This window comes from Myxocyprinus asiaticus, chromosome 32 (genome assembly GCF_019703515.2).
Source record: "Myxocyprinus asiaticus isolate MX2 ecotype Aquarium Trade chromosome 32, UBuf_Myxa_2, whole genome shotgun sequence".
Taxonomy (NCBI): Eukaryota; Metazoa; Chordata; class Actinopteri; order Cypriniformes; family Catostomidae; genus Myxocyprinus; species Myxocyprinus asiaticus.
Window position 1 is genome coordinate 28,077,910 of NC_059375.1, and position 26,239 is coordinate 28,104,148.

General features: G+C 36.7%; 1 protein-coding gene across 1 annotated transcript in view; it reads left to right on the forward strand.

Moving 5' to 3' along the window:
* LOC127423073 (voltage-dependent T-type calcium channel subunit alpha-1G-like) overlaps positions 1 to 26,239 on the forward strand; it is a 258,610-nt gene that overhangs the window by 200,727 nt on the left and 31,644 nt on the right. The window contains exons 21-26 of the mRNA XM_051667102.1: positions 3,582 to 3,708; positions 5,033 to 5,158; positions 5,290 to 5,379; positions 7,188 to 7,380; positions 9,244 to 9,294; positions 22,177 to 22,328. Of these exons, the coding sequence (XP_051523062.1) occupies positions 3,582 to 3,708; positions 5,033 to 5,158; positions 5,290 to 5,379; positions 7,188 to 7,380; positions 9,244 to 9,294; positions 22,177 to 22,328 (739 nt within the window). The remainder of the gene's footprint in view (positions 1 to 3,581; positions 3,709 to 5,032; positions 5,159 to 5,289; positions 5,380 to 7,187; positions 7,381 to 9,243; positions 9,295 to 22,176; positions 22,329 to 26,239) is intronic.

Sequence of the window (26,239 nt, forward strand, 5' to 3'; positions counted from 1 at the left end):
CACTGTAAAAAATAGGGCTGGTTTTACTCAGATATATTTGAATCAGCTTTTTGAGTATTTTGAACTCAACACATTTTTGTTTGACATTAGACTTCACATTTATTTCAACATGTAACTCTTAAATAATGGTAACTCAAATTTTTCAATTTACAGGACATTGTTTTAAGTTATAAAGACAATATTTATCTTGTAGGGAACTACCATTTCAAGTAATATTTACTTAATGTTTCTGATAAGTTAGTTACACTTGATTTTCATGTGCATTACATTTATATTCCAATGTTCCTAATATAACCTATTTATTATAAAAAGTAAAAAAAAATGTAGTCAGCAAGTGTCTCAATACAAATTAAAAATATTTATTCATTTTACAATGTCACAAATTCATTTGCAACATTTAAACAGCAATACATTTGTAAATGTATCTAAGAGGCTGTTTAAAAAAAATACTAAAACACACGTACTTACATAGACAATAAGAGACAAATGTGAGTACAAGGAAACAGGTTTGGAAACAAAATACTACAAGACAGGAATAGCGTATTATTTCAAAATGAACTACAGTTACATTTGATCTTAATGTATTTAAAACACTAAATAAAGTTTACAAATGTTGCAGCAACATCACAAACAATTTTTTTAAAATGACAGCAAAAAAGACATGCATTTTACAAACTTTACAATTAAGCGGAAAGTTCCAAAATTGTTAGCTACTAATTCAATTAGTGTTTTGTGTGTGTGTGTGTGTGTGTGTGTGTGTGTGTTTTTACATAAAAAAAATAAATAAAAAAAAATGAGTACACACACACACACACACACACACACACACACACACACACACACACACACACACACACACATTTTTGGACTAATATGCCAAACTACAATAAAACACATTAAAACATGACTACACACTTGAAGACTGTGAAAAAAAAAAATATATATATATATATATATATATATATATATATATATATATATATATATATATATATATATATATATATATATATATATACATATATAGATAGATATAGATATAGATATAGATATATATTATATGCAACAAAACCTAAAGGCAAAAACGTAATAGTAAATTCACTCAAATTTACTGTTTGGGAATAATTAATATTTAAGATGCTTTGGAGCATATATCCACTGTACCCCACAATGTATTTTGTTTAAGCACTTCAATCCGTGAATGACAACATTTGCTTGAAAGCACTGTTTGTTTTGTCCAAGCATCAGTGTGTATGGAAATTTGATGGCATCTTTTGCACGGTGCAGGTAGTCAGCCACTGGTACCAACCTTTTTGGTGCTTTTTTGTTGTTGTTTATCATTATATAGAAAAAATAAAAATAAAAATAACCTGCTTGAAGAGTTTTCAAAATATATACTGTATATATATATATATATATACATATATATATATATATATATATATATATATTGCCGGCCAAAGGTTTGGAATAATGTACAGATTTTGCTATTTTGGAAGGAAATTGGTACTTTAATTCACCAAAATTGCGTTCAACTGATCACAAAGTATAGTCAGGACATTACTGATGTAAAAAAAATAGCACCATCACGATTTGAAAAAAGTTATTTTGGATCAAATCTAGACAGGCCCCATTTCCAGCAGCCATCATTCCAACACCTTATCCTTGAGTATTCATGCTAAATTGCTAATTTGGTACAAGAAAATCACTTGCCATTATATAAAACACAGTTGAAAGCTATTTGGTTCATTCAATGAAGCTTAACATTGTCTTTGTGTTTGTTTTTGAGTTGCCACAGTATGCAATAAATTGGCATGTCTTAAGGTCAATATTAGGTCAGAAATGGCAAAAAAGAAACAGCTTTCTCTAGAAACTCATCAGTCAATCATTGTTTTGAGGAATGAAGGCCATAAAATGCTTGAAATTGCCAAAAAGCTGAAGATTTCATACAAAGTTGTACACTACAGTCTTCAAAGACAAAGGACAACTGGCTGTAACAAGGACAGAAAGAGATGTGGAAGGCCAGCTGTACAACTAAATAAGAGGATAAGTACATCAGAGTCTCTAGTTTGAGAAATAGATGCCTCACATGTCCTCAGCTGACAACTTCATTGAATTCTACCCACTCAACACCAGTTTCATGTACAACAGTAAAGAGAAGACTCAGGGGTGCAGGCCTTATGGGAAGAATTGCAAAGAAAAAGCCACTTTTGAAACAGAAAAAAAAAAAAAAAAAAAAAAAAAGGTTAGAGTGGGCAAAGAAACACAGACATTGGACAACAGATAATTGGAAAAGAGTGTTATGGACCTTAACCCCATTGAGCTTTTGTGGGATCAGCTAGACTCTAAGGTGCGTGAGAAGTGCCCGACAAGACAGCCACATCTATGGCAAGTGCTACAGAAAGCGTGTGGTGAAATGTCACCGGAGTATCTGGACAAACTGACAGCTAGAATGCCAAGGATCTGCAAAGCTGTCATTGCTGCACATGGAGGATGTTTTGATGAGAACTCTGAAGTAATTTAAGAAGTTCTGAACATTATTTTTTTTTTACACATATTTATGTAAAAAACATATTTACAAAAAGTCCAAAATATGGATTTGGAACAACATGAGGGTGAGTACTGTAAATAATGACAGTTGGGGTGAACTATTCCTTTAAGTCCATGTGTTAAATCAAACATCTTGCTATATACACTACTACTGCTACTGCTTCAGGTCATCATTGTGTTCCATAAAAATAAATGCAACACAAACAAGATCATAGATTAAAGGTGGTTGCCCCTTACTGCTTTGTGAGTGTATAATTTTACTTGTCAGGCTACTGAATTCCAGTTAAAATTAAGATAATTTGTGTGTGCCCGAGCACTGTGTGCAGGTGTCTTCATGTTAATGTGTGTGGCACCCATTCCTGAAGTTTGACAGGTGTGGTGTTGTGCCGGATGTTGTGCCATTAATAATTAGGCTTCATTATTATTCCTTCTGTTTAATTAAAACTTTTTTTTCCCTCACAGTTTCCCTGTAGCATTCCATTGCGGGATCTTGGTATAAGTGCTAAGGCATGACATTTTAGGTGTTAATTGCTCTTCTCACTGTGTCGTGGAGACAGTGATTGCAGCATTGATTGAATGTGAGGAGTTACAGTATGTTAATAGTAAAGAAGAAAAGGCTGACTAATGACAGGTCAGTGCATGCATTAGAAATATTTATTCACTCACAGACAGTGGCCAAGCAAAGTTACAAGAACATGACATCAGTTCTTATGCTCTCAAAGTGGTTAAGTGTCTTGCTCTCAGCACAATGGGTTAGTTTGTGGACCGTTTAGTGGAACACAAAGGTTTAAACCTGCAACATTTTCGTTACCAACCACTGCACATATGCAAAACTTAAGTTCATCCCAGGTTGCTGTGCAGCTGGCCTGATTGGTTCCTTTATCTGCATCTACTCGGCACCTTTTCATAAACGTGCAGTCTTTCTGTTAACATGTGGATTAACAGAACCTGAAAGTTAAGAAAACCCACAGATACTGTAGATTTTGGCTCGATTTGATTCTTAAACATTTATTCCGCTATATATTTTTCAGAGTGATCAGCAGAGCTCCAGGACTGAAGCTAGTGGTTGAGACATTGATGTCATCACTTAAACCTATCGGGAACATTGTGGTCATCTGCTGTGCCTTTTTCATCATTTTTGGCATCTTGGGAGTTCAAGTGAGTACAAAAATGCACAAGTTAGAAACCTTACAGTTATAATGGATGACAAAGAGCTCATTTGCTTTGCTTGGATCAGGTTGTTACAAATGCGCTTGAAATTTTTTTGGACATAAATGTATATAAATTGTGCCAATGTATGAATTTCTTTACAAAACTAAAATGTGTTATGTTATTTTTTAATGGATGAGTTGACCAGAGTAGTGAAGGAGTAGCCAACAAGTGTCCAGCATACATGGGAACTCTTTCAATACTGTATAAAAAGCATTCAAGAATGCACCTTATGAAGTAGATTGTGGGATTGCCCAGAGTGTACAGGCAAAATTTTGATTTGTTTAACATTTTTTGGTCACCACTACATAATTCCCATTTTTCCATATGAGTTATTCAGTACAGTAGTTTTGACAGTAGTTTACAGTTTAGTCACTTTTCTGTTATTTTAATATCAGAATCAGAATCAGAATGAGTTTTACTGCCGAGTGTTCTCACGGACAAAAGGAATCTTTTTTGGGTGATGGGAGAAACAAATGCACACAAAACATTACAGTGAGACACAGAATATAAAAAAAGGTAAGAGTATAAATAGACATACAAATAATAGGACATATAACAGAATGGCATATGTACATGTGTATGTGCAAGTGGTAATGTAAAATGTGGAAAACAGTAAAAATATAGAATGAGCAGGTGAATCCAGATTTTTGACTGGTAGTGTAACATATGCTCTGTAGCTCTGTAGGTCCATACAGTGCAAGTGAATGGTGGCCAGAACTTTGAAGGTCCAAAAAACATATAAAGGTAGCATAAAAGTAATCCATAAGACTCTAGTGGTTAAATCCATATCTTCAGAAGTGATATGATAGGTCTGGGTAAGAAACAGATTAATATTTAAATCCTTTTATTTTTTTATTTTTTTTTTACTATAAACCTCCACTTTCACTTTCACGTTCTTCTTCTTTTGTTTTTGCCTATTTTTATTATTTGTGCATATCACCACCTATTGAACAGGGAGAATTTAGAGTAAAAAATGACTTAAATATTAATCTGTCTCAACCACACCTATCAAATCACTGCTGAAGATATGGATTTAACCACTGGAGTCATGTAGATTACTTTTATTCTTACTTTATGTGCTTTTTTTTTCTTTTCTTTTTTTTTTCTTTTGTCAAAAAAACAAAAAAAACATGGACCTATGGCTGTCACAGATACTGGTGTGATTTCTCAGAACACCTATTCCAGTGATTTATGTCAGGTATTTCCAAAAATCACAGCACTTTGCAGAAAAAGGTGGCTTTGTGGTGATAAAATTGCTTTCTCCTTACAGCTCTTCAAAGGGAAGTTTTTTGTGTGTCAAGGGGAGGATACAAGGAACATCACCAACAAGTCAGATTGCCACCTGGCAAACTATAAATGGGTCAGACATAAGTACAACTTTGATAACCTTGGGCAGGTAAGCACTTGGTTGCACAAACATGCACCTTGTCTGGTTTGAACTAAAAATGCTCTTTTTTCAACAAATTCTAATGGAAGAACTGAAGTAAAATGTATTTTAACCTCTTTTGTCTCATCTGCCTCCCTCAGGCTCTGATGTCCCTTTTTGTTCTGGCGTCCAAAGACGGCTGGGTGGACATAATGTATGATGGTTTGGATGCTGTTGGTGTAGATCAGCAGGTATTGACCAAACCCCATTTTTATGAGCATCTACTTTTACTTGGATAAACTTATGTTGTAATATTATAATTGTTTTTTAAATATGTGTGTGGATTCGTTGTATACTGTATAGTTGATTTGCCATTGTGTTGGTTATACAAAAAACCTTGTTCATTTAGAGTGGGTCAAAAACAAATTATCATGGCAAATTTCTGTCCGGTTGCACTCTCTCACTAATAACCACAAACTCTGATTGGACAAACTCCATGAACAGTATCAAAGGTGAAAAATCATTGTTCAGCATTTCTTTTCTGACTTCAAAGAATTGCTTTTCCATTCATCAGTCTTCTATAAGCTCCTTACAATCCATTCCACTTCAAAATATCTCTTTCTTTGAAGTGTCTTATTACACTCTTATTACACTCTTATTACACTCTTCTCACCAATTCTTTTTTTATATTTATTATTTTTGAACATTTTGAATACATTTTTCAATAACATAATTTTGCTTGAAAATTAAATTTCCATGCCTGGCAGTGGACTGCTGGAGTTGTGTTCTGCTTGATTTAAAAAGGGCCAAGCCCCTTTTCCCAACTAAGGCATTCATGTGTTTGAATTGGAACATCCTTTCTGCAGTGCTTGCTGAATATGCTGTACCACTGCACACAGGAAACCCCTTATTAATCTAGCCTAGAAGAAGGCATCTTTGGAGGATAGACCTTTGAACTGAAGTGTTATTGGTATCGTAATTCTGCTCCATCACCATTGTGTTGTTCTTGAGCAAAGCAGTTAACCCCAGGCTAACCCAGGGGATCTGAACTAGCGACTACTATATTATTACTGTATTTACTACAAGGAGGTTGCTTTGTAAAGACCAATTGCAAACCCAGCTGAAAAATCAAGCACTCTGATCACCAGCATGTTGTAGTTTGGATGCTGGTGTCCCCAATATTTTCTTAACTAGCTTAACCAGCAAGACTAGCTTGGTCAACCAGGTTCTCCAGCAGGACCATGTGGGTCAACCACAAGTTTTGCTGGTCAGTAGCATGGCTTTGCTGGTTCTCCAGCTAGACTAGAACCAAACTCACATAATGGAGTCTGAACCAACATGGAAGGTTATGGTTCTTTCAGCTGGGAAATTGCAAACAACTAAAGGGGGGTTCCAGAAATGAAAATCCCATTAATTTTCTCCATAGATAAATGTATTTCCAGCGATAATGTACAAACCTTTCCAAATGAGCCTGAGATTATTAAGAGATGATATATGCTTCTGTAAAAACTACAACCTGGTGTGATTTTATCTTTTTTGTTTAAATAACCATGTTTAATAGCCAAATTCCCAGCCATTAAACACTACCGTTGGATTCTGAAGAGATCTCCACCAATCAGAGTAGTCGCTGTTAGCATGGAGATAAAAATTGCAGCAAAGAGCAGTGACCACTCACTCCCATGAATCACTGTGATTTTTTTATACTTTTCAATACTTTTTTATACTTGTCAATAGTTTTGTATAATGCCATAATTTCTGATTCCTCCATGAAACGTGTCTTGTACCTTTCTCTTTTTTGCTTCAAATCAAAGTTTGTAATGTTTTGAATTAACTTGGAGTTGGTTGGTTTGTCTCATGGCTTAGAGCTCATAATTGAAGGATTTTTATTTTTTATTTTATTTTTTTTAATTTTTTGTTTTTTAAATCCCCATGGAGAAAATGAATTGGAATAATACTTCCAGAACCAAGTCCACTGAAAAAGTTGGCAGTCACTATTGCACTGTTGGCTGCACATAGTATATACTCAGGACATTGATTCATGTTTTTATCTTTGTTGTAGCCCATCATGAACTACAACCCATGGATGTTGCTCTATTTCATCTCCTTCTTGCTGATCGTGGCTTTCTTCGTGCTCAACATGTTCGTTGGTGTTGTGGTTGAGAACTTTCACAAGTGCCGACGGCACCAAGAAGCAGAAGAAGCCAAACGGCGTGAGGAAAAGCGCCTTAAACGCATGGAGAAAAAAAGAAGGAGTAAGGAGAAGGAGCTAGCTGGTCGGTAGCCTTTCCACATCTTTCTGAGTCCTGCTTGATCATTTTGATTTGACCGCGTGCTAAATTAGATGCTTATACTAAGTAGAGTGACCGGCGAATAAGGAATGAGATGCTCGGGCCCATAATTAGTCAGGACTCTGCCTCCCGTCTTGCCCCCTTTTGCCTGGGAACGTCTCAAGAGCATGTCCCATGGCCTGCATGGTGATCTGCTTAATGAGAAAGCAGGGTGTGTGGTGTAGCCCTGGACCAGGGGTCTGCCCACCCTCCTTCTCTCATGCATGTAGGGCAGTGCAGTCTGAGAAGGAGTCTAAATAAATTGCAAACAATCTATCCATTTGAATTTGTTAAAGGAATAGTTCACCCCAAAATGAAAATTATGTCATTATTTTCTCACCCTCATGTTGTTCTAAACCCGTATGCAATTCTTTCTTCCATGGACCACAAAAGGAGATGTTAGTTACAATGTTAGCCTCAGTCACAATTCACTTTCATTGTATGGAAAAAGTTGAAAGTGAATAGTGACTGAGGCTAACATTCTGACTAATATCTGTGTTCCACGGAAGAAAGAAAGACATAGAGGTTTGGAAACAACATGAGGGTGAGCAAATAAAAATTATTTTTCATTTTTTGTGAACTATCTCTTTAAATCCATCAGCTGCCTGCTCTGATGCCACCTAGGATGCACGGCGTGGTATTGCCTAGGATTATTTCTTTTGGTTCCATTGCCTGCCATTCTCAGCACAAGGTGTTAACATTTAAACAACTTAATCGACAATCTCTGTGTTGATGCTAGCTATTGTTTGGACATTGGTCCAGCATGTTTGATCTTCAGGCAACAGTTAAAAATGGGATTTAGTTTCAAGCCCTTGAGAAATACAGATGTAAACAGGTGAAAATATCTTTACTATGGTACACAAGCTATATTTGGGTCCAAAGTAGGACCACAAGGTAAGAGAATAAAACACATGGAAGGCAAAACTATCTTTATCAAGGCTATGCTGTCACGTGGGCACACTGTAGGTACTCTTATCTCTTAAAGAGATAGTTCACAGAAAAATGAAAATTCTGCCATTATTTACTCACCCTAATGTTGTTTCAAATGCATTTTATAAAGAAATTTAACTATTCAGATTAACTGTCTCTGCCACCATTCATTTTCATTGTATGGAAAAAAAAAAAATGATGCAAATGAAAGTGAATGGTGACTGAGGCTGTCATTCCCTAACATTCTGCCTAGCATCTCCTTTTGTATAAATTATGACAGACATTTAATTTTTGGATGAACCATCCCTTTAATCACAGGTCAAAGGTCAAATAGTTTCAACAGTAGGTCCCTTTCACACTTTCTCATATCTGTATTTGATTTGCAAATGAGCTGATTAGTGTCTTTTGTTTTATAGTGCAATCACTGCATCACTGCTTTAGCTCTAGATGGAAAAGTGCCTAATTTTCCCTTCAGTGTTTCATCTTTTCCTTTGCTACAGATCTAATTTTCTGTAGGTGTGAATGGCTGACGGATGTGTCAGGTTTCCAGTTGGAAATTGGATTAAACTGTGTTTCAGCTTTGCGTGGCCACAACAAAAAGTCCAATGTTTTGGTAGCGCCAGAGTGCCACAGTGTTCACATTTTGTTGTTTCTGCATATTAAGCTGTGATGGGAGAAAGCTTTTTACATTAGTATAATTGTATCACCTTTAACTAATCTAGGACCTTAACTAGATCCAAACTGTTCAGGATAAATAGAGTTTGTATGATGTCCTGCATACATCAACAGTGTTACTTTGGACTCCTCTGACGGTTCCATTGCTTACCCTACCTAAATATCATGATTTCATTCTTCTAGATATAATGCTGACCGGTGTCAGTTGGTCCAGTCCTGAATACTCACTGACAGGTACAGATTGTTCTGGCATATCTATGTGTTCACTGTGGTGGTAGTGGCTTGGGATGGTGGGGGGTGGGGGGTGGGCATGGGCTCACCTCATCAGATCTGTTCTGACCACACAAGAATTGTCTGTGGAAGTCTTGTATGTGCAGTATCTACACCTCATCACCAATTCCAGCCAGCCCAGCTTCAAGCTCACACAGGGGATGACGAGAGAGCAAACAGCTTTTTTTTATGAATACAAACATTATTTTGTAAAGTTTTTAGTTCTTGAACTCACCTTGGTGGTGCAATACGTTCATGTATGACCAAATCTCTCGATGTTTCCCCCAATGTGATGCACTGTGGCTGACTGTTTGAAAGGAAGAGTATCACTGTTAATGTCTTGATTTCTCTGCTTCAGATTTCTCTCATTGGTTTGTTGTTGTGGCATAGTGATTCACTTCGTTTTGTGATGTTACCCCATAAAACTGTTTTCAAACTTCTACTTACATGCTAAAACATCGTCAGAACACCTTGTTGTTGTTCAATGGCTGCAAAACTTTGTTGAAACTAATTTGTGACTTACGTGAGTGAAGTGTTTGTATGGCACACTTGTTCCATTTTGACCTAAGAAAATGTTGACGTACTGGGCTGTTTCATGTGTTTTTGATTGATAAAATAAATTAAAATGTAAGTACAGCTTGCTAGTTTTGGATGTATGTGGTTATAATATAGTATCTATTCCCTGTACACCTGAAATATTGTAATGTGTTAGCTGTATGAATATACGGAATTTGATTTAAATTTGTGTGAAATTCAGCTTTACTCTTTGGTCCCTTCCCAATGTCTTTATTTAATTTAGACTCTTTCCTCCTTTTCTTAAAAAAAAAAAAAAGCAAAAATCGAGGTTACAGTGAGGTACTTACAATTTTTTTGGAGGGTTTAAAAGAAAAAAATGTGAAGGTTATAATTTTATAAAAGCACTTGCATTAATTCTTCTGTTAAAACTCATTTATTAATTGAGCTTTAAAGTTGTTTAAATCATAGTTTTTACAGTCATTTTAGGGTTTTAGGGTTTGTTAACATCACATCACCATGGCAACAAAGTTTTAAAATGGCTATAACTTCACACAGAAAAGGTTAGTAAGCAATTTTATCACACTAAAATGATGTTAACACACATATTGTTTACGTCTTGTGGCTATACTTTTGAAATAGTGTGTATTTTAATGTTTATGGATTGTCCCATTCTCTTTCACTGTAACCCAGATTTTTGCTTTTTGAAGAAAAGGAAGGGTAAAATAAATTAAAATATATTTTTATGTTACTCAATTTTATGCCACAAATGCTGTCCATTGAGCTTAACTTGTATTGAACCCAGAATATTCCTTTAAGTAGATCAAAATCCATGTTAATCTCAACCGTATGTGTAAATGCTAACAGAGTTAAGGATTTTGCTCAGCCAGTCTTTAGGTAGACAAAAGCGAAGAAAAAAAAACACCCCTCATGATATCATTTTTTTAAGTGTAATTGGCCCAAATTTTGGGGTTAAATGTTCTTCATTTTCATCATTAAAATCTCGTGAAAACTGTAAACTTCTACTGAAAAAAAAAAGGAAAAAAAAAGAAAAAAGAAATTCCTCGGAAAATACCCGGCTGTGTCTTAGTTTTTTCACAGTTTGCTTGCCTATTTCTGCTTTGCTGAAACAGACAACTATGACAGTTCTTTTTGAATACTAATGCCAGCAAAAGCAAAACATCATTATTTGGCAGTTATATAACTGTAAAAAGTAAATAATAATAATAATATTAATAATAATAATAATAATAATAATAAAAATTGGTGCGTGGAACATGTTAACTTGTGTTGTTTTTGGTGTAGCTGAGAGACCTCTTATCTCTTTTATTGCTTCTGTCTGTGTTCTACCTCAATGAACAAGGGTTCCCTACTGAACCCCTTTCCGTTTCTCCTTTCTCCTTCTCTATCTGCTTTTCTCATATACTTTCTTATGTCTGTCTTCTCCTTGCATCCTTTAGTGTTATTGTACAAAATCTCTCTTTCACCTTTACCTTTTCTGTTTTGAAACCAGTTGTTAAGAAATTGCATATACAAACCACTGATGTGATAACAATGGAAATATGAATCTGTCTATGTATATGTGTAAAAATAGATTTATTTGATTGGTGCACAATGTAATGACTACCCTCAGATGTACTAACAGAAGAGCCCTGCAGGTTAGCCTGAATGTTTATACATTGATTACATACAGTATGCTGCCATGAGGGCATAGATTGCATGCTTCTATAGTTTAGACACATTTTACATTGCATGCATCAACGTGTTCACATTCTAATTGAGTCATGTCACTGTACTTGGGATGAAGAACTGACTGCTCAATTTTGCTTTTAATTATCAGACAATGTGTTAATTTGTCGACCGTCCAGATAGATTGCACCTCAGCATATTTTAGCATTCTTTTTCGGGTTTCTGTTTTGGAGAGGTGGGGTATTACCCCCTGCCAGTCTGTCTCTCTCAATTAGCTTCTGTTCCCCTCCTGTTGGTTTGCCATCAGTACTGTATACTTGCGTGTGGGATCAAAGGGCTGCTTAATCATATCACACTGCAGTTGGGCTGAAACCATCTGCCTCTCCTCTAACTGTGTCCTCCCTCAGTCATCATTTATTAGTCATTCTCTGAGGAACCTCATCAAAACTCAGCTTTGACAGTAGTTTGCCAGGACACACTATATTTACAAAAGCATTCCATTTGGAGGTGTCCTCGATTAGGACACATATTTGATTTTACAATAAGTCATTTCTGGCATCAGGATAGCAATACTTCTTATCATGTTACTTTTAGGATTGGGAGGGATGTTTTTCTTTTCATCATTCATTCAAAATTATGATGGTACCTCTTTTGTTTGCCGAGATGGAATCTACAGACATTTTTTATTTTTATTTTTTTATTTTTTGCATTTCAAGTCAATATCATTTTCAGACTCTTCTTTCTAATTAAATTAGGCTTGCGTCTTATTCACAAAACTGTTTGCCTGGTGCAATTAACATTGCACAATTACCGCCCAGGGAAAGCAGGCAGTAAACAAAATGTTATTAAATTTCTAATGATCATGACAGGAGTAATCCATAAAATTATGATTAAATGATAGAGAACAGTGTCATAACTGGTCATTAATAGAGATGTGTGGTGTAGTCAAGTGCAGTTTCTTCCATTTAAAGTGCTGTTTCAGGTGTCTGCATCACAGTGGTAGAGCGATGCTGTACAGTCCCAGTCAAGTATGCCTGATCGTAGAAGTGAGCTGTATTCTCCACAGCATAGCATTAAAAAATGATCCGCAAGATCTGGAATTGTGAATTGCAAATTGTGTTTAGCACAAAATGTTTGGGTGTGCTTGCGTTGTTAACTGATTTGCATAATTCATTTTGTAAATCAGGTGCTAAAACAGCACAAACAGCATGTGCAAATAAACAACTCTATCAGGGAACGCAACGCAATTTCCTAAATTCCCCTATGAGTCCATGACAGAAACATAACGACAGAGCTACATTACAAAATACAGCATAACGAATAACAATAGGTCAGAATTGTATGTCATTTGTCCTGCACCCACGTAGATCTGAGATGATGGGCATTCAGCTAAATTAGTTTAATCAGTTTCATTCCTACCTGTTGTTAGACCACTTTTCATCTCTAGCTACATAATATCATCTCCCGAGCAATGAAACAGAGTGACAAAGAGGGAAAAAAAATGAAATTACAAGTATCGTGTAACCTTCACTCTTGGCAGCAGGTGGCAACACGGTCGCTTATGTAACCTGGCAGCTCCAAACGCCATTTCCTTTCTTCCTACTGCAAGTGAAAATGACTCAAAATGTTCTTTATGTAAGTTGGGCAAGTAACAGCCCCTTAAATTTAACAGATGGTGTAACAATTTCAGCTGAAAGTACTTTTTGCTCCAACGAATGTCATGATATGATTCTGTACATTTTGCAAGTCCTTTCCTTCTAGATATCCCAAGACAGTTCATTTGTGTGAATTCTATTCACACTCCAAACAAAACAAAAAATTTGTAACACATGTTTTAGGTAGGGAGGTGTAAAACTACATTTTTTAAATTGACAAGTAGATGGGTTGCCTGAATGACAAGTTGACTAATCAGTTTTAAAGAAGACTTGTGTGATTAGGCTGGTTTTGGGTCCACCTGACCCCAGTTGTACCTGTTTCTTAGGGGGGCATTTACATAAGACATTTTTATTGTGTTCTTGCATTCAAAAACAGCTTTTCCGTAAGGAAAAAAATCTTGATAAACTCGTCAACCTCACAAATGGACTAGTCAACCATCTTGACTAGTTCCCCTAGTTTTGATGTTACCATCTTTATATGCATGTAGTAAAAACTGCTCATTAACCTCCTTTGCAATGTTCTGCTGAAAGGGTAAAATAAAAAATAACTGACTTCTAGTTTGATTCTGATTAAGAATGCATGCACACTGTGTCCTACATTTCAGCAGACTCGTGCCTTTTGGCAGGAAGTGCACCTAATCTTTTTATGGGTCTTCATGGTTCATTTAGTAGGAGTAGGCTTACTAACTAAATACTGTAGATGGAGAATGGAGTTAAAAAGTCTTCAGCAAGAATGTTTTGTAACCTCACAGAGCTTTGTACTGATATGGCTGGCTTGTGTGTCATGTTTTGAGAGTGGAGGCTTGACAAATACCAGCAGTCAGAGAGATGTACTGCTGTCTTGGTGGTAAAATAAGCTATGCAAGCTGTATAGAAGAGATAGCACACTCATAGTGCAGAGAGGTAACAGTATTGTCTGTAACTGCTGAAGTATCACCAATAGCTAGGAAATATACAGTATACTGTATACTGTATTGGTGGAGTGACCAGAGATGTTTATAGGATTGGTTAGGTAAATGGAATTGTATTGGTTGCATCAGTATCAGTAATACTTTGACATACATTTATACATTCAGACACTTTTTATCCAAAGTGACTTAAAGGGTTAGTTCATCCAAAAATTAAAATTATCGAATCGTTTACTCAACCTCATGCCATCTAAGATGTGTATGACAATCTTTCTACAATGCAAGTGAAGGGTGATCAGGCCTTTAAAGCTCCAAAAGCAGATAAACATAATCCATCAGACTCCACTGGTTTAATCAATGTATTCTGAAGCGATCCAGTTGGTTTTTGGATGAGAACAGACCAAAATGTAACATCTTTTTTCACTGTACATCTTGACAGCAGTCTCCTTGGTGATCATGATTTCATGAGACTGCAATGGCATGATGTACAGTGAAAAAGGAGTTATATTTTGGTCTGTTGTCACCCAAAACCAACTGGATCGCTTAAGAAGACATTGATTAAACCAGTGGAGTCGAATGGATTACTTTTATGCTGACTTTATCTCCTTTTTGGAGCTACAAAGGCCTGATCATCATTCACATGCATTGTATGGACCTGCAGAGCTGAGATATTCTTCTAAAAATCTCCATTTATGTTCAGCAGAAGAAAGAAAGTCATACACATTTGGAATGACATGAGGGTAAATAAATGATGAGAATATTTTCATTTTTGGGTGAACTATCCCTTTAAGCTGTGGTCACACTACACTTAGCACTCCATTCATGTGGGAAACCAGAAGCACAAGCTCATGCAAAGATATTTCACATTCCGCTGCGTACTAAACCTGTGAAAATCCGATGATGAAAAGTTGGTGATTAATAGAAGATCGAAACGCTCTTGGCTCAATACAAAAAATAAAGGGATACACAATACACCTTAATGAGACAGTAACATGACAAGTGCTTCAATACCTGTACATTGTTGCAATATTGCTCAGAATATGACAAATTAGAACAGACAGTGTGAAACAGTAGAGTTGTTTAGTAGAAAATAGCAGAGTTGTAATTTATTTTTTATTTATTATCGTTATTATTATTATTATTATTATTTTTAGACATTTTTAATTATTCAAATGTAAGTACTTATCTAGGACTAGCAATGCTTGATGTTTTCAAAAACTAACTAACCTCTGATGTTGAGTAATGCAGAGTGACATCACTCTTGCATATATCATAACCGATGCCCTTCCACACACTCATAGCTCCACCAGCTTCTTCCTTTCAGCCTCCATCACAGACGGTCCATCTTGCTCAAGTCAGACTCAGAAAGAAAGTGTGGTTTGTCTGCCACGTTTACCAGCATGATATACTGTATGTGTGGGTCCGTGTTTCTGTCTCACGCCTATTTATTGTAAGTTTGCTTGTTTGTGTGTGTGTTCTCTCTCTTTACCATGCCCTCCCATTACTGAAGATTTAATTTTCTTATATTTAAAGGGCTAGTTCACCAAAAAATGAAAATGTTGTCATCATTTTGTGTTGTGCTTATGTTGTTCTAAACCTGTATCACTTTGTTTCTTTCCATGGAACACAAATGGAAATGCTATAGGGAGAAGGACAGTCACCATTCAGTTATATTTCATCTTATTCCCTTAATGAGACTGTCACTCTGCCTAACATCTTTTTTTGTTGTTGTTGTTGTTTCATACAAAAAAAAAAAAATAAAAATTTGGGTTTTGGGTTTGGAACAACATGAGGGTGAGAAAATGATGACAGAATTTTCATTTTTGGGTGAACTATTCGTGCAATACTTGTTTGTACTCCTTAAAACTTTCCCCCTTTCCCTTTTTTTATTTTATTTTATTTGTTTCTGTTTTTATCAATTTGTTCAGTGATAAGAAGGCTGAAATTTCATATTGGTTTTGACTCAGTGTATGCTGGCATGTTGTGCCAAAAAAAAAAAAAAAAAAGTACAGTATTGCTGCCAAACTAATTCTTACATTGGGAAGTATCAGTAACTACAGTTTATGTCCAGCAGACATTGACTCATTATGTTATGGAGCAAGTCATTGACCATGCACTTCAGGGGTGTAAAACCAGCCTCAATTAAAAATAACCTGGCTTATAGCAAAAGAAACGGCAACTGACTTCCTTCCCTTTCCGATGGCTGTTTTTATCACCTATGTTTTTCCTTGTTCTATTTTTGTCTGATATTTTGCCATCCATGCTTTAGAATTTTTTTTTTCTGGCTCTTCCTTAAATAACAGTCTAGTCCTCCCACTGCTCACAATTTCCCAGTGCTCATGACTTTCACCCCATATGACTCATGAGAGTGCACATAATGGACAGAACATTGTCGAACACATTGCTCAGTGCTGTAGTTTGTTGTAAGTACAGTTCTAGAGAGCTATATCAAGCTGACCTGAAATAATCAACATCAAAATGTCTGTAATTTCTACCCTTAAAACCTCACTCATGACTTAGAGCCCCCAAAATCAACCATCAATAAAAAGCCCTCGTCTATGTAGAAAAGTTTAAAACCAAAAACTAAACAATATACAATCTAAAAATTACTTATTCTCTCTTTTTTTTTTTTTTTTTTTTTTTTTTTAATTCTCTGTGGTGTTCTTAGTACGCGTAATTTTAGATAATGAACCAAAGTTTGTCTGTATTTCCCAACTGACTGATTTAGCTTCTGAGGTACCAGCTATATACTGCTATATGCTTCATGTCTTGGATGGAAAGTCTTCCACGTCACCCCACTTCTCTATATGGAAAATTTCCTGCAAGGCCTTTGGATCTGTGCAGATGGCTTAGTCATTCACAAAACAGAAACCACAAAAACAAAAAACATTGAAATATCAGCTCTGTTCCAAAACTTAGTGAGCAGCCTTGCTGTCTACTGCTTACATAGGCAGCTACACCCGAAGGCATCCTAACTGTCATGGAACCTCATGAGTGACTGATTTGGCATGCTCTACATTGGCAGCAATTTTCATGTAAATACTGTTGCACTCTGCATTGGAATACTCAATATGCAATTGATTTCAACTAAGACGTGGTGTTCTAACAATGTGATTCACTAATATGCATAAAAATTCATAGCACACTCAATTATTGGGTTAAATAATCTTTTTTTTTTTTTATTACACTAAACTGTTTGTATTGATACTTTTTTAGTATTGATTGAAAAATATGTTTATTCATAATTAACATTTCTAACGACCCTCGACATCGACTCTCTCATGACTCTCGACATCGACTCTCTGCCATAGATGGAATTTTTCACTGAGCTTGTTGCCATGCATTCTGGAATTGTCTCACCCTTGAAGGATATATGTGAAGCTGCTTTAGAATTTGGCTAAAAGGAGGTATCTTAGGAGGCAGCATAGTTAAGCTGCTTTCATTTTGGAACCTTAAAATGCTGTCTTCATAGGTAGTTCACTAGATTTTGAAACTGAGCAATTAAGACCATTTATTTCAGCATCTTTTTTGTGATTTTTAAATTTTTATTGTATTTTTTATTTTTATTTTTTTTTTTTGTGATTTGGTGATTATCATACTTTTTACAGTTATGGGAAAAGTAGAGTTTTCACACACTTATAATTTAGTAAATCAGGTCCAGAGTTCTTGGCTTTAAAAGTTTAAGAGCTTTTTCCTCCAAGTGCATGTGAACTGCAGCAAAGCCAGAATTAAATCCTAAGCATCAAGACCAGCATGAGTTCAAGTCTCAGTGGGACAAAAAGTTGTAAACCATTTTGGGGGCTGATGGGTATTGCACTGAGTTGTAACATTTACATAGCATGTCCAAGACTGGTGGGCGATCAAAATTGTGTGGCCGTATTCAAATGTGGTATGCTGCTATCTATCATTCAGCCCAAAACCTTCAATTGCCTCACCCAAATATCTGGCCATTGCTCTCAAATGTATTCATAGATGGAATTGGAGTGGGCTAAAATTGCCATCTAAGCAAAGAACGTATCATTAAATCATAGTCATGGTATCATTAGCTTGTGCCACAAAAATAGAGACAGAGATGGAGAGGTCCAAGAGCCACATTCTCCAGCACTATTTCATCCTCGTGTTGGTTAAAAATAGTTTTGATCCATTTTCCCTCACTTTAAATCCTGTTAAAGCTGATTTGGCTGATGCTGATGTGGACGTTAGCTGGATCCATTGCTATGGCATGACAACAGAGTGACACTGCTGCCAATAGGAAACCATAATTATTTTTATTTTTTTCCATAAATGAGATGCCAAGTCCTTCACTTGCCATCTGATATGCAAGCCAAGGAGGAACTTTTTTTTTTTTTTACATTTAACTCAGTGCAGTACTCATTAGAGATAAACCCATGGTTATTCAGAGAGCTTTCCCTTTGTTACTGATTAGGATTATTCAGAATAACAATTTATCATTATAGCTTAAAGTCCCCATTAAATTTCTTGAAGAGTGCAGTTTTCTGTCCTGTTGATAGATTTACTATTGAAACCAGATGTTTGGGCTGGACATATCATAGGGATCATTACTTTTTTATATAGTTTTTAGGCTTTAGTTATGTCACAGCCATAAACCAACCTGCTAGTCAGTTGCAGGTAATGTTAGGGGGAGGGACATTCTAAATCTAGAGAACTTTTGATTGGACCAAAATTTATATGAATGTATGCTAAAATATCCTTTTGGATAGCATTTAGGAGTACACTAGCATTTAAGTTAAAAGCTAATAGACATGGACTAAATGCCACAAAACTTCAATTTTGGTTTAATGGGGTCTTTTATATGATAATCCTGCTAATGCAGAATTTTATTTGGTGATGTGAACCAATTAAAATTCATTTCAAATTTTTACTTTTTTTTCACAAGTCTAAGAACTTGCAAGACATGCTTTTTTGAATGAAAGTTAACAAAGGGAGAGCATCTCACTTAAGAGGGTAGGAGGGAAATAGATGAGTGGGGATGTCCTAGGGGAGCTGACCTGTCTGCTGTAAAACCAGGCTGCTAAACCTGTAAGCAAACAGTTCCCAGCACAGCGCCTCCCTTGCTGTGCAACTGTCCCTTTAATTGAGCACCTGTGAAACTGGGGCAGTCTACACAGCCACTGTCTTTGGTCCCAATAAATGGTCTTGAGCATGGTTGCTGCCCCCCTGGATAATGTTGTCTACAGACCAAATCGATTAATCTAAAACACATGGGTTAAAGAGGACAACATTGACCTCATCAAAGATTTAGTTAGATCCTAAGAGTAATATGAAAAAACAATAAAGTAAATAAATAACAAAAGTGGCAATGTTTAGCTAAGTCTGGACTTCCAAGATTTATAAGCACAAGTAATGTTGAGTCAGCACATTTAAGAACACAAGGAGCACGTCTCCAATAGCAGAATTAAAGCCAGATGTATTTGAAAATTCCGTTGACAGTTACCCACAGAAATGGTGTAGCTTGGCATTTTGTCCTAGGACCTCACACCAGAGTGACCCCATATATGTCACATGCATGTATGTAGAGACCATGGCAAGTTGTCAATTTTTTTTTACTCCAGTGAATATTTCTCAGAGTAGGTTTATTTTTGAAAGTCTCGGCTACAAATAAACTATTGCATATTTTCACCATTATTGCCCATGAAAAAAAGATACCGTTCGTTGAACACATGCTGACCTTTTGTAACAAACTGCCCCAATAGTGGTAAAGTGACAACTATGAAGCACAAATGATTCATGAAATGACAAATTGGAAAAGGTAACATTCAAAAATATCAAAACATTGTTTTGGCCAACAAATATTGTAATTGATAAATTGGATAAATCTTTAACATTTAGCACACATGTGACAACCTGCCCCAATAAAAATGTGACAACCTGCCCCAATAAAAATATGACAACATGCCCCAACCTGACTTTAATGCAAAATACCTTTGTCTTAAGAACACATTTAAACCTTTCGGTAAAAATAAAAAGTTTTATAAGTTTAAAGTTAACCCTTAATGTATTTCAGTGTGGTTTGATAATGTTCGCTTGTTTACCCAAGGGCTATAACAAAAATATGATGATCCAATTACTTTGGAGGGTGTAATTAACAAAACATATTCTAATTCAAGAAGGTTTTGAGCTATCTTATTGAAACCAACATACAAAACCTCTGCTAGAGAAAACACACATTTGCACAGTTGTCTTTATTACACTAAATTTTATTGTGACTGAGACTTGGGACAGCTTCCCTGTGTGACAATTTGCCCTGGTCTCACTTATGCATACAACTGGAAATCATTTAGTTACATATTAGGATACATTAATACTAAACACTAACTTCTGATATTAAAGATGAAATGGGTAATTTCTGTGCACTCATTGGTGGAGGTGCCCCACTTTGATAGTGCCAAAGTGTACTACAGTGTTTGCACTTTTTTTTTTTAGGGCAGTGGTTCCCAACCATGTTCCTGGAGGCCCCCCAACACTGCACATTTTGTCTATCTCCTTTATCTGACACACCCAATTCAGGTCATGGAGTCTCTACTAAGTAGCTAATGACTTGAATCAAGTGTGTTTGATTAGGGAGATATCCAAAATGTGTAGTGTTGGGAGGCCTCCAGGAAGAGGGTTGGGAACCACTGTTTTAGGGAATCAACATACAAATGGCCTACTTATAGTTGTCTCCGCAAATTAAGCTACGATATAAGATAGTATTTTAACATCCAAAAAATTACACACATCAACTTTAACGAGCAAATTCGGGCATGTTCCAGATGAGTCATGCTCACTATCCAGTGGGGAGCAGCCATGTGATTAAGCAAATACTGCTGATGCGGCACCATTATATATAAAAATTAAAAGTCTGGATGCAGCACCTGTTATTCTGATCCAGTGGCTGGTGCCAGGAACAGACTGCCTAATGGCTGACAGGACCACAGGGAACACAGCTGCCGCTCACAGCCCTGCCTGTGTGTAGGGATGATAAGCCCACCCCCTGCTGGTCTGCCATCCCTCCAGCCCTCTTTGTCTGCACTGTGAGGGACAAACTAAACAACAGAGTAGAGACATAAAGAACTGAAGTGGATCAGACAGTAAAAGTAACATTTTCTAGAATATGTAGATGTGATATTTAGAATAACATGAGGAATGGAGTTTATTTAATGTCTCAGGGGATCCCATGAGAAAATACCCATGATGTAATAAGAGAATTTGGTCTTCTGTGCCTTTGACCTTCCATTTGAGACAGGCCAAAGGAACATATCCACTATTAAAGGAATAGATCACCCTCAAATGAAAATTTGGTCATTATTTATACAACGTCATGTCATTTCAAACCGTTATGACTTTCTTTTTTTCCCCCATGGAACACAAATAGAGAAATGTTAAAGAATACACTATCCCTCTTATAATATCATATATAATATATTATAATAATATATTATAATATCATATAAAATACTATCACCGTTGTAATATATTCGCTCTTTTGCAGCTTTAAATAGCATGCAAAAGCACCATAAAATTATAATAAAATTTGTCAAAATGACAAGTGCTCTAAATTGGCTGTGTAAGAAACAGACCGAACTTTAAGTAGTCATTCACAGACTATTTCTCATCAGAAGGTATTGTATAACTTGAGATGACTTTAAATATAGTGCACAAGTGGTATAGACTACTTTTGTGTTGTTTTTTCATCTTTTTTGAAGCTTGAAAGCTTCAGTCCCCATTCATTATTATTGCAAGGAAAAGAGCGACCAATACATTTTTCACAATTCACTCCTTTTGTCCTCCTTTTGGAAGAAAGTAAGTCATGTCGGTTTGGAATAATATGATGGTGAGTAAATTAAAAAAAAAAAAAAAAAAAAATGGTTACGTGAACTATTCCTTTAACTTTTTCCCTTCTCTGTGATGTTTTTTCTTGTCATGGAGGGTGATACATGTTTGATCTATCTCTTAGCTTGTTCTCTTTTCCACTGGTTCTTTCCTTCTTCCCTTCCTGTCATGGTATGGACATGAGTGTGTACAAAAAATTGTTCAGTATGGTTATTTCATGCTTCCTCTCTGTTCCCTTGGTTCTTCAGAAGCCCAGAATAAACCCTATTACTCCGATTACTCACCCACACGGCTTCTCATCCACAAGATGTGCACCAGCCACTATCTGGACCTTTTCATCACGATTGTCATCGGGCTAAATGTCATCACCATGTCCATGGAGCACTACCAGCAACCCAAGGTAGTAACTTCTGGAGTGCCAGCTCTGAGAGTGCATGTGTTTGTTGATATTACATTAAGAAAATGAACATATTGGTTATGTAACTGCAAATGATGTTAATGTAAGTTAAGATCCCAAGCAGCTAATGTTAATGTTCTTTTTTGCTATATTGCATTAAAAAAAAAAAAAAAAATCACAGCAGTGAGTTCATAATGTGCTGCATGTTAGTATACTTAATTGGTTTTGTACTTTTATTGTCCTGCTCCAAGACATTTTGTACAGCTGCTTGTGAATGAAAATGCCTTATGAAGCAATGCCTTAACGAAAAATTCCACAGTGTAATATATACACTGAAATGTATGCAATGCACATTCCCTCATCTGCATAATAACACTAGAGCATAGGCAATTCATGAATATTCCATAGAGGACTTAAAAACAATAACATGAGTTAGCAAATCAGCTGTGGGAGTTTAGATTGACTTTCTGTAAATTCTTTGATTGGTGTAATGTGTTCATCTGGAACGCTTTTTTAAATTTTTTTATTATTAATCTTTTATGACAAAGGTCACTTTTGATGGGGGAAATACTACTATTAATTACCAGTGACAGTTTTGTGGTGCTTTCAGTAGAGATGGAGCAAAGAAAAAGGGAATAATAAACAGACAGACAGAAAGATGAGGGAGGGAGGAATTTAAAGGAATGTTTTGTGTTAAGAAGGCTACAAGTTCAAGCTCAATTAACAGCATTTGTGACATAAAGTTGATTTCCACAAAAAATTATTTAGACTCAACCCTCATTTATATAAACTCAGCAAAAAAAGAAACATCCTTTTTTCAGGACCCTGTATTTTAAAGATAATTTAGTAAAAATCCAAATAACTTTACAGATCTTTATTGTAAAGGGTTAAAACAATGTTTTCCATGCTTGTTCAATGAACAATAAACGATTAATGAACATGCACCTGTGGAATGGTCGTTAAGACACTAACAACTTACAGACGGTAGGCAATTAAGGTCACAGTTATAAAAACTTAGTACACTAAAGAGACCTTTCTACTGACTCTGAAAAACACCAAAAGAAAGATGCCCAGGCTCATCTGCGTGAACATGCCTTAGGCATGCTGCATGGATGCATGAGGACTGCAGATGTGGCCAGGGCAATAAAATGCAATGTCCATACTGTGAGATGCCTAAGACAGCACTACAGGGAGACAGGAAGGACAGCTGATCATCCTCGCAGTGGCAGACCACATGTAACAACACCTGCACAGGATCGGTACATCCGAATATCACAACTGCGGGACAGGTACAGGATGGCAACAACAACTGCCCGAGTTATACCAGGAACGCACAATCCATCCATCAGTGCTCAGACTGTCCACAATAGGCTGAGAGAGGCTGAAATGAGGGCTTGTATGCCTGTTGTAAGGCAGGTCCTTACCAGACATCACCGGCAACAACGTCGCCTATGGGCACAAACCCACCTTCGCTGGACCAGACAGGACTGGCAAAAAGTGCTCTTCACTGACGAGTCACGGTTTTGTCTCACCAGGGGTGATGGTCGGACTCGCGTTTATCGTCAAAGGAATGAGTGTTACACTGAGGCCTGTACTCTGGAGCGGGATCGATTTAGAGGTGGAGGGTCCGTCATGGCATCATCAGACTGAGCTTGTTGTCATTGCAGGCAGTTTCAACACTCTGTGTTACAGGGAAGACATCCTTCTCCCACATGTGGTACCCTTCCTGCAGACTCATCCTGATATGACCCTCCAGCATGACAATGCCACCAGCCATACTGCTTGTTGTGTGTGTGATTTCCTGCAAGACAGGAATGTCAGTGTTCTGCCATGGCCAGCGAAGAGCCCGGATCTCAGTCCCATTGAGCACGTCTGGGACCTGTTGGATAGGAGTGTGAGGGCTAGGGCCATTCCCACAGAAATGTCCAGGAACTTGCAAGTGCCTTGGTGGAAGAGTTGGGTAACATCTCACAGCAAGAACTGGCAAATCTGGTGCCGTCCTTGAGGAGGAGATGCACTGAAGGACTTAATGCAGCTGGTGGCCACACCAGATACTGACTGTTACTTTTGATTTTGAATGATATATATATATATATATATATATATATATAAATCATTGTTAGAGTAAAGCCTAGTTTATACTCAACGCAGCTGCTTGTTCGCAAGTTGCGCGTGGCAAAAATGAGTCATCGCATTGTTGCTTTGGCGCCAAGCCATTTTGTGCACATTCCAATTTTTTACAGTGTGCCAGAAGCTGTGAGGCGTGTCAAGGTGTTGTCAGGCATATTGTAACCGGGCTTTTTTGTGGCATTGGCGCAGTAAAGGCTTCTTTCTGGCAACTCGACCATGCAGCTCATTTTTGTTCAAGTATCATCATATTGTGCTCCTTGAAACAACCACACCGTCTTTTTCCAGAGCAGCCTGTATTTCTCCTGAGGTTACCTGTGGGTTTTTCTTTGTATCCTGAACAATTCTTCTGGCAGTTGTGGCTGAAATCTTTCTTGGTCTACCTGACCTTGGCTTGGTTTCAAGAGATCCCCGGATTTTCCACTTCTTAATAAGTGATTGAATAGTACTGACTGGCATTTTCAAGGCTTTGGATATCTTTTTATGTCCTTTTCCATCTTTATAAAGTTCCATTACATTGTTACACAGGTCTTTTGACAGTTCTTTTCTGCTCCCCATGGCTCAGTATCTAGCCTGCTCAGTGCATCCACGTGAGAGCTAACAAACTCATTGACTATTTATACACAGACACTAATTGCAATTTAAAAAGCCACAGGTGTGGGAAATTAACCTTTAATTGCCATTTAAACCTGTGTGTGTCACCTTGTGTGTCTGTAACAAGGCCAAACATTCAAGGGTATGTAAACTTTTGATCAGGGCCATTTGGGTGATTTCTGTTATCATTATGATTTAAAAAGGAGTCAAACAACTATGTGATAATAAATGGCTTCATATGATCACTATCCTTAAATAAAAGACAGTTTTTTTGCATGATCAGTCATATTTTCAAAATCAATGCCAAAATTTCACAATTTCTGCCAGAGTATGCAAACTTTTGAGCACAACTGTATAAAGCAGTGGGTTACATGTGATTGGCTAGGAGTTACCTAGCTAATGGTGTGATGATGTACAGCTGCTAGTCTTCCCGCTAGAACTATGCTGCGCTTACATTTCTACTAGAAATACATTAAAATTAGGTTTATTTTCTGACCATTTAATCTTATGGATAAAGAATTTCCCATAAATAGAAATAGAAGTTTGTTGCTTTTTATTACATAGGTTCTTAGGACTTTTACATTGCCAAAACAAACAAACAAACTAACAAACAAAGAAAACATAAAGGCTAAAAAAAAAAAAAACTAACACAGGTTAAGTAAAAATGAAAATTAAGTAAATTTGTCTTATTCATGAAACATGAGCACAGCAAATGTGTGTGCATTTGTGTGTGGGAGGGGATTATTAGGCTTTGACCACTTATACACCCATTCTGCGAATGCAATCAATTGATTTTCTGGTGTGTTATCAGACTTGGCCTGGCCTGGTGTTGTAGACGGGGGAAGGCGGACTCCGGCCAATGTCCGCCAACTCTGTAAGACCCTGATAATGCCAGCTAATGACTGCTGTGTCCCCTGGGCTAATCGAACCACTTATGATAGCTCATCATCTTTTCACTGATTGATTGTGGAATGTCCTATTCGATCCTCCATAGACCACAGACTGTATATTTACTTACTGTTTTGTGGTGTATGTGTTGGAAATTAAAGGGTTAGTTCACCCAAAAATGAAAATTCTTTCATCATTTACTCACCCTCATGCCATCCCAGATGTGTATGACTTTCTTTCTTCTGCTGAACACAAACAAAGACTTTTAGAAGAGTATCTCAGCTATGTAGATCCATACAGTGCAA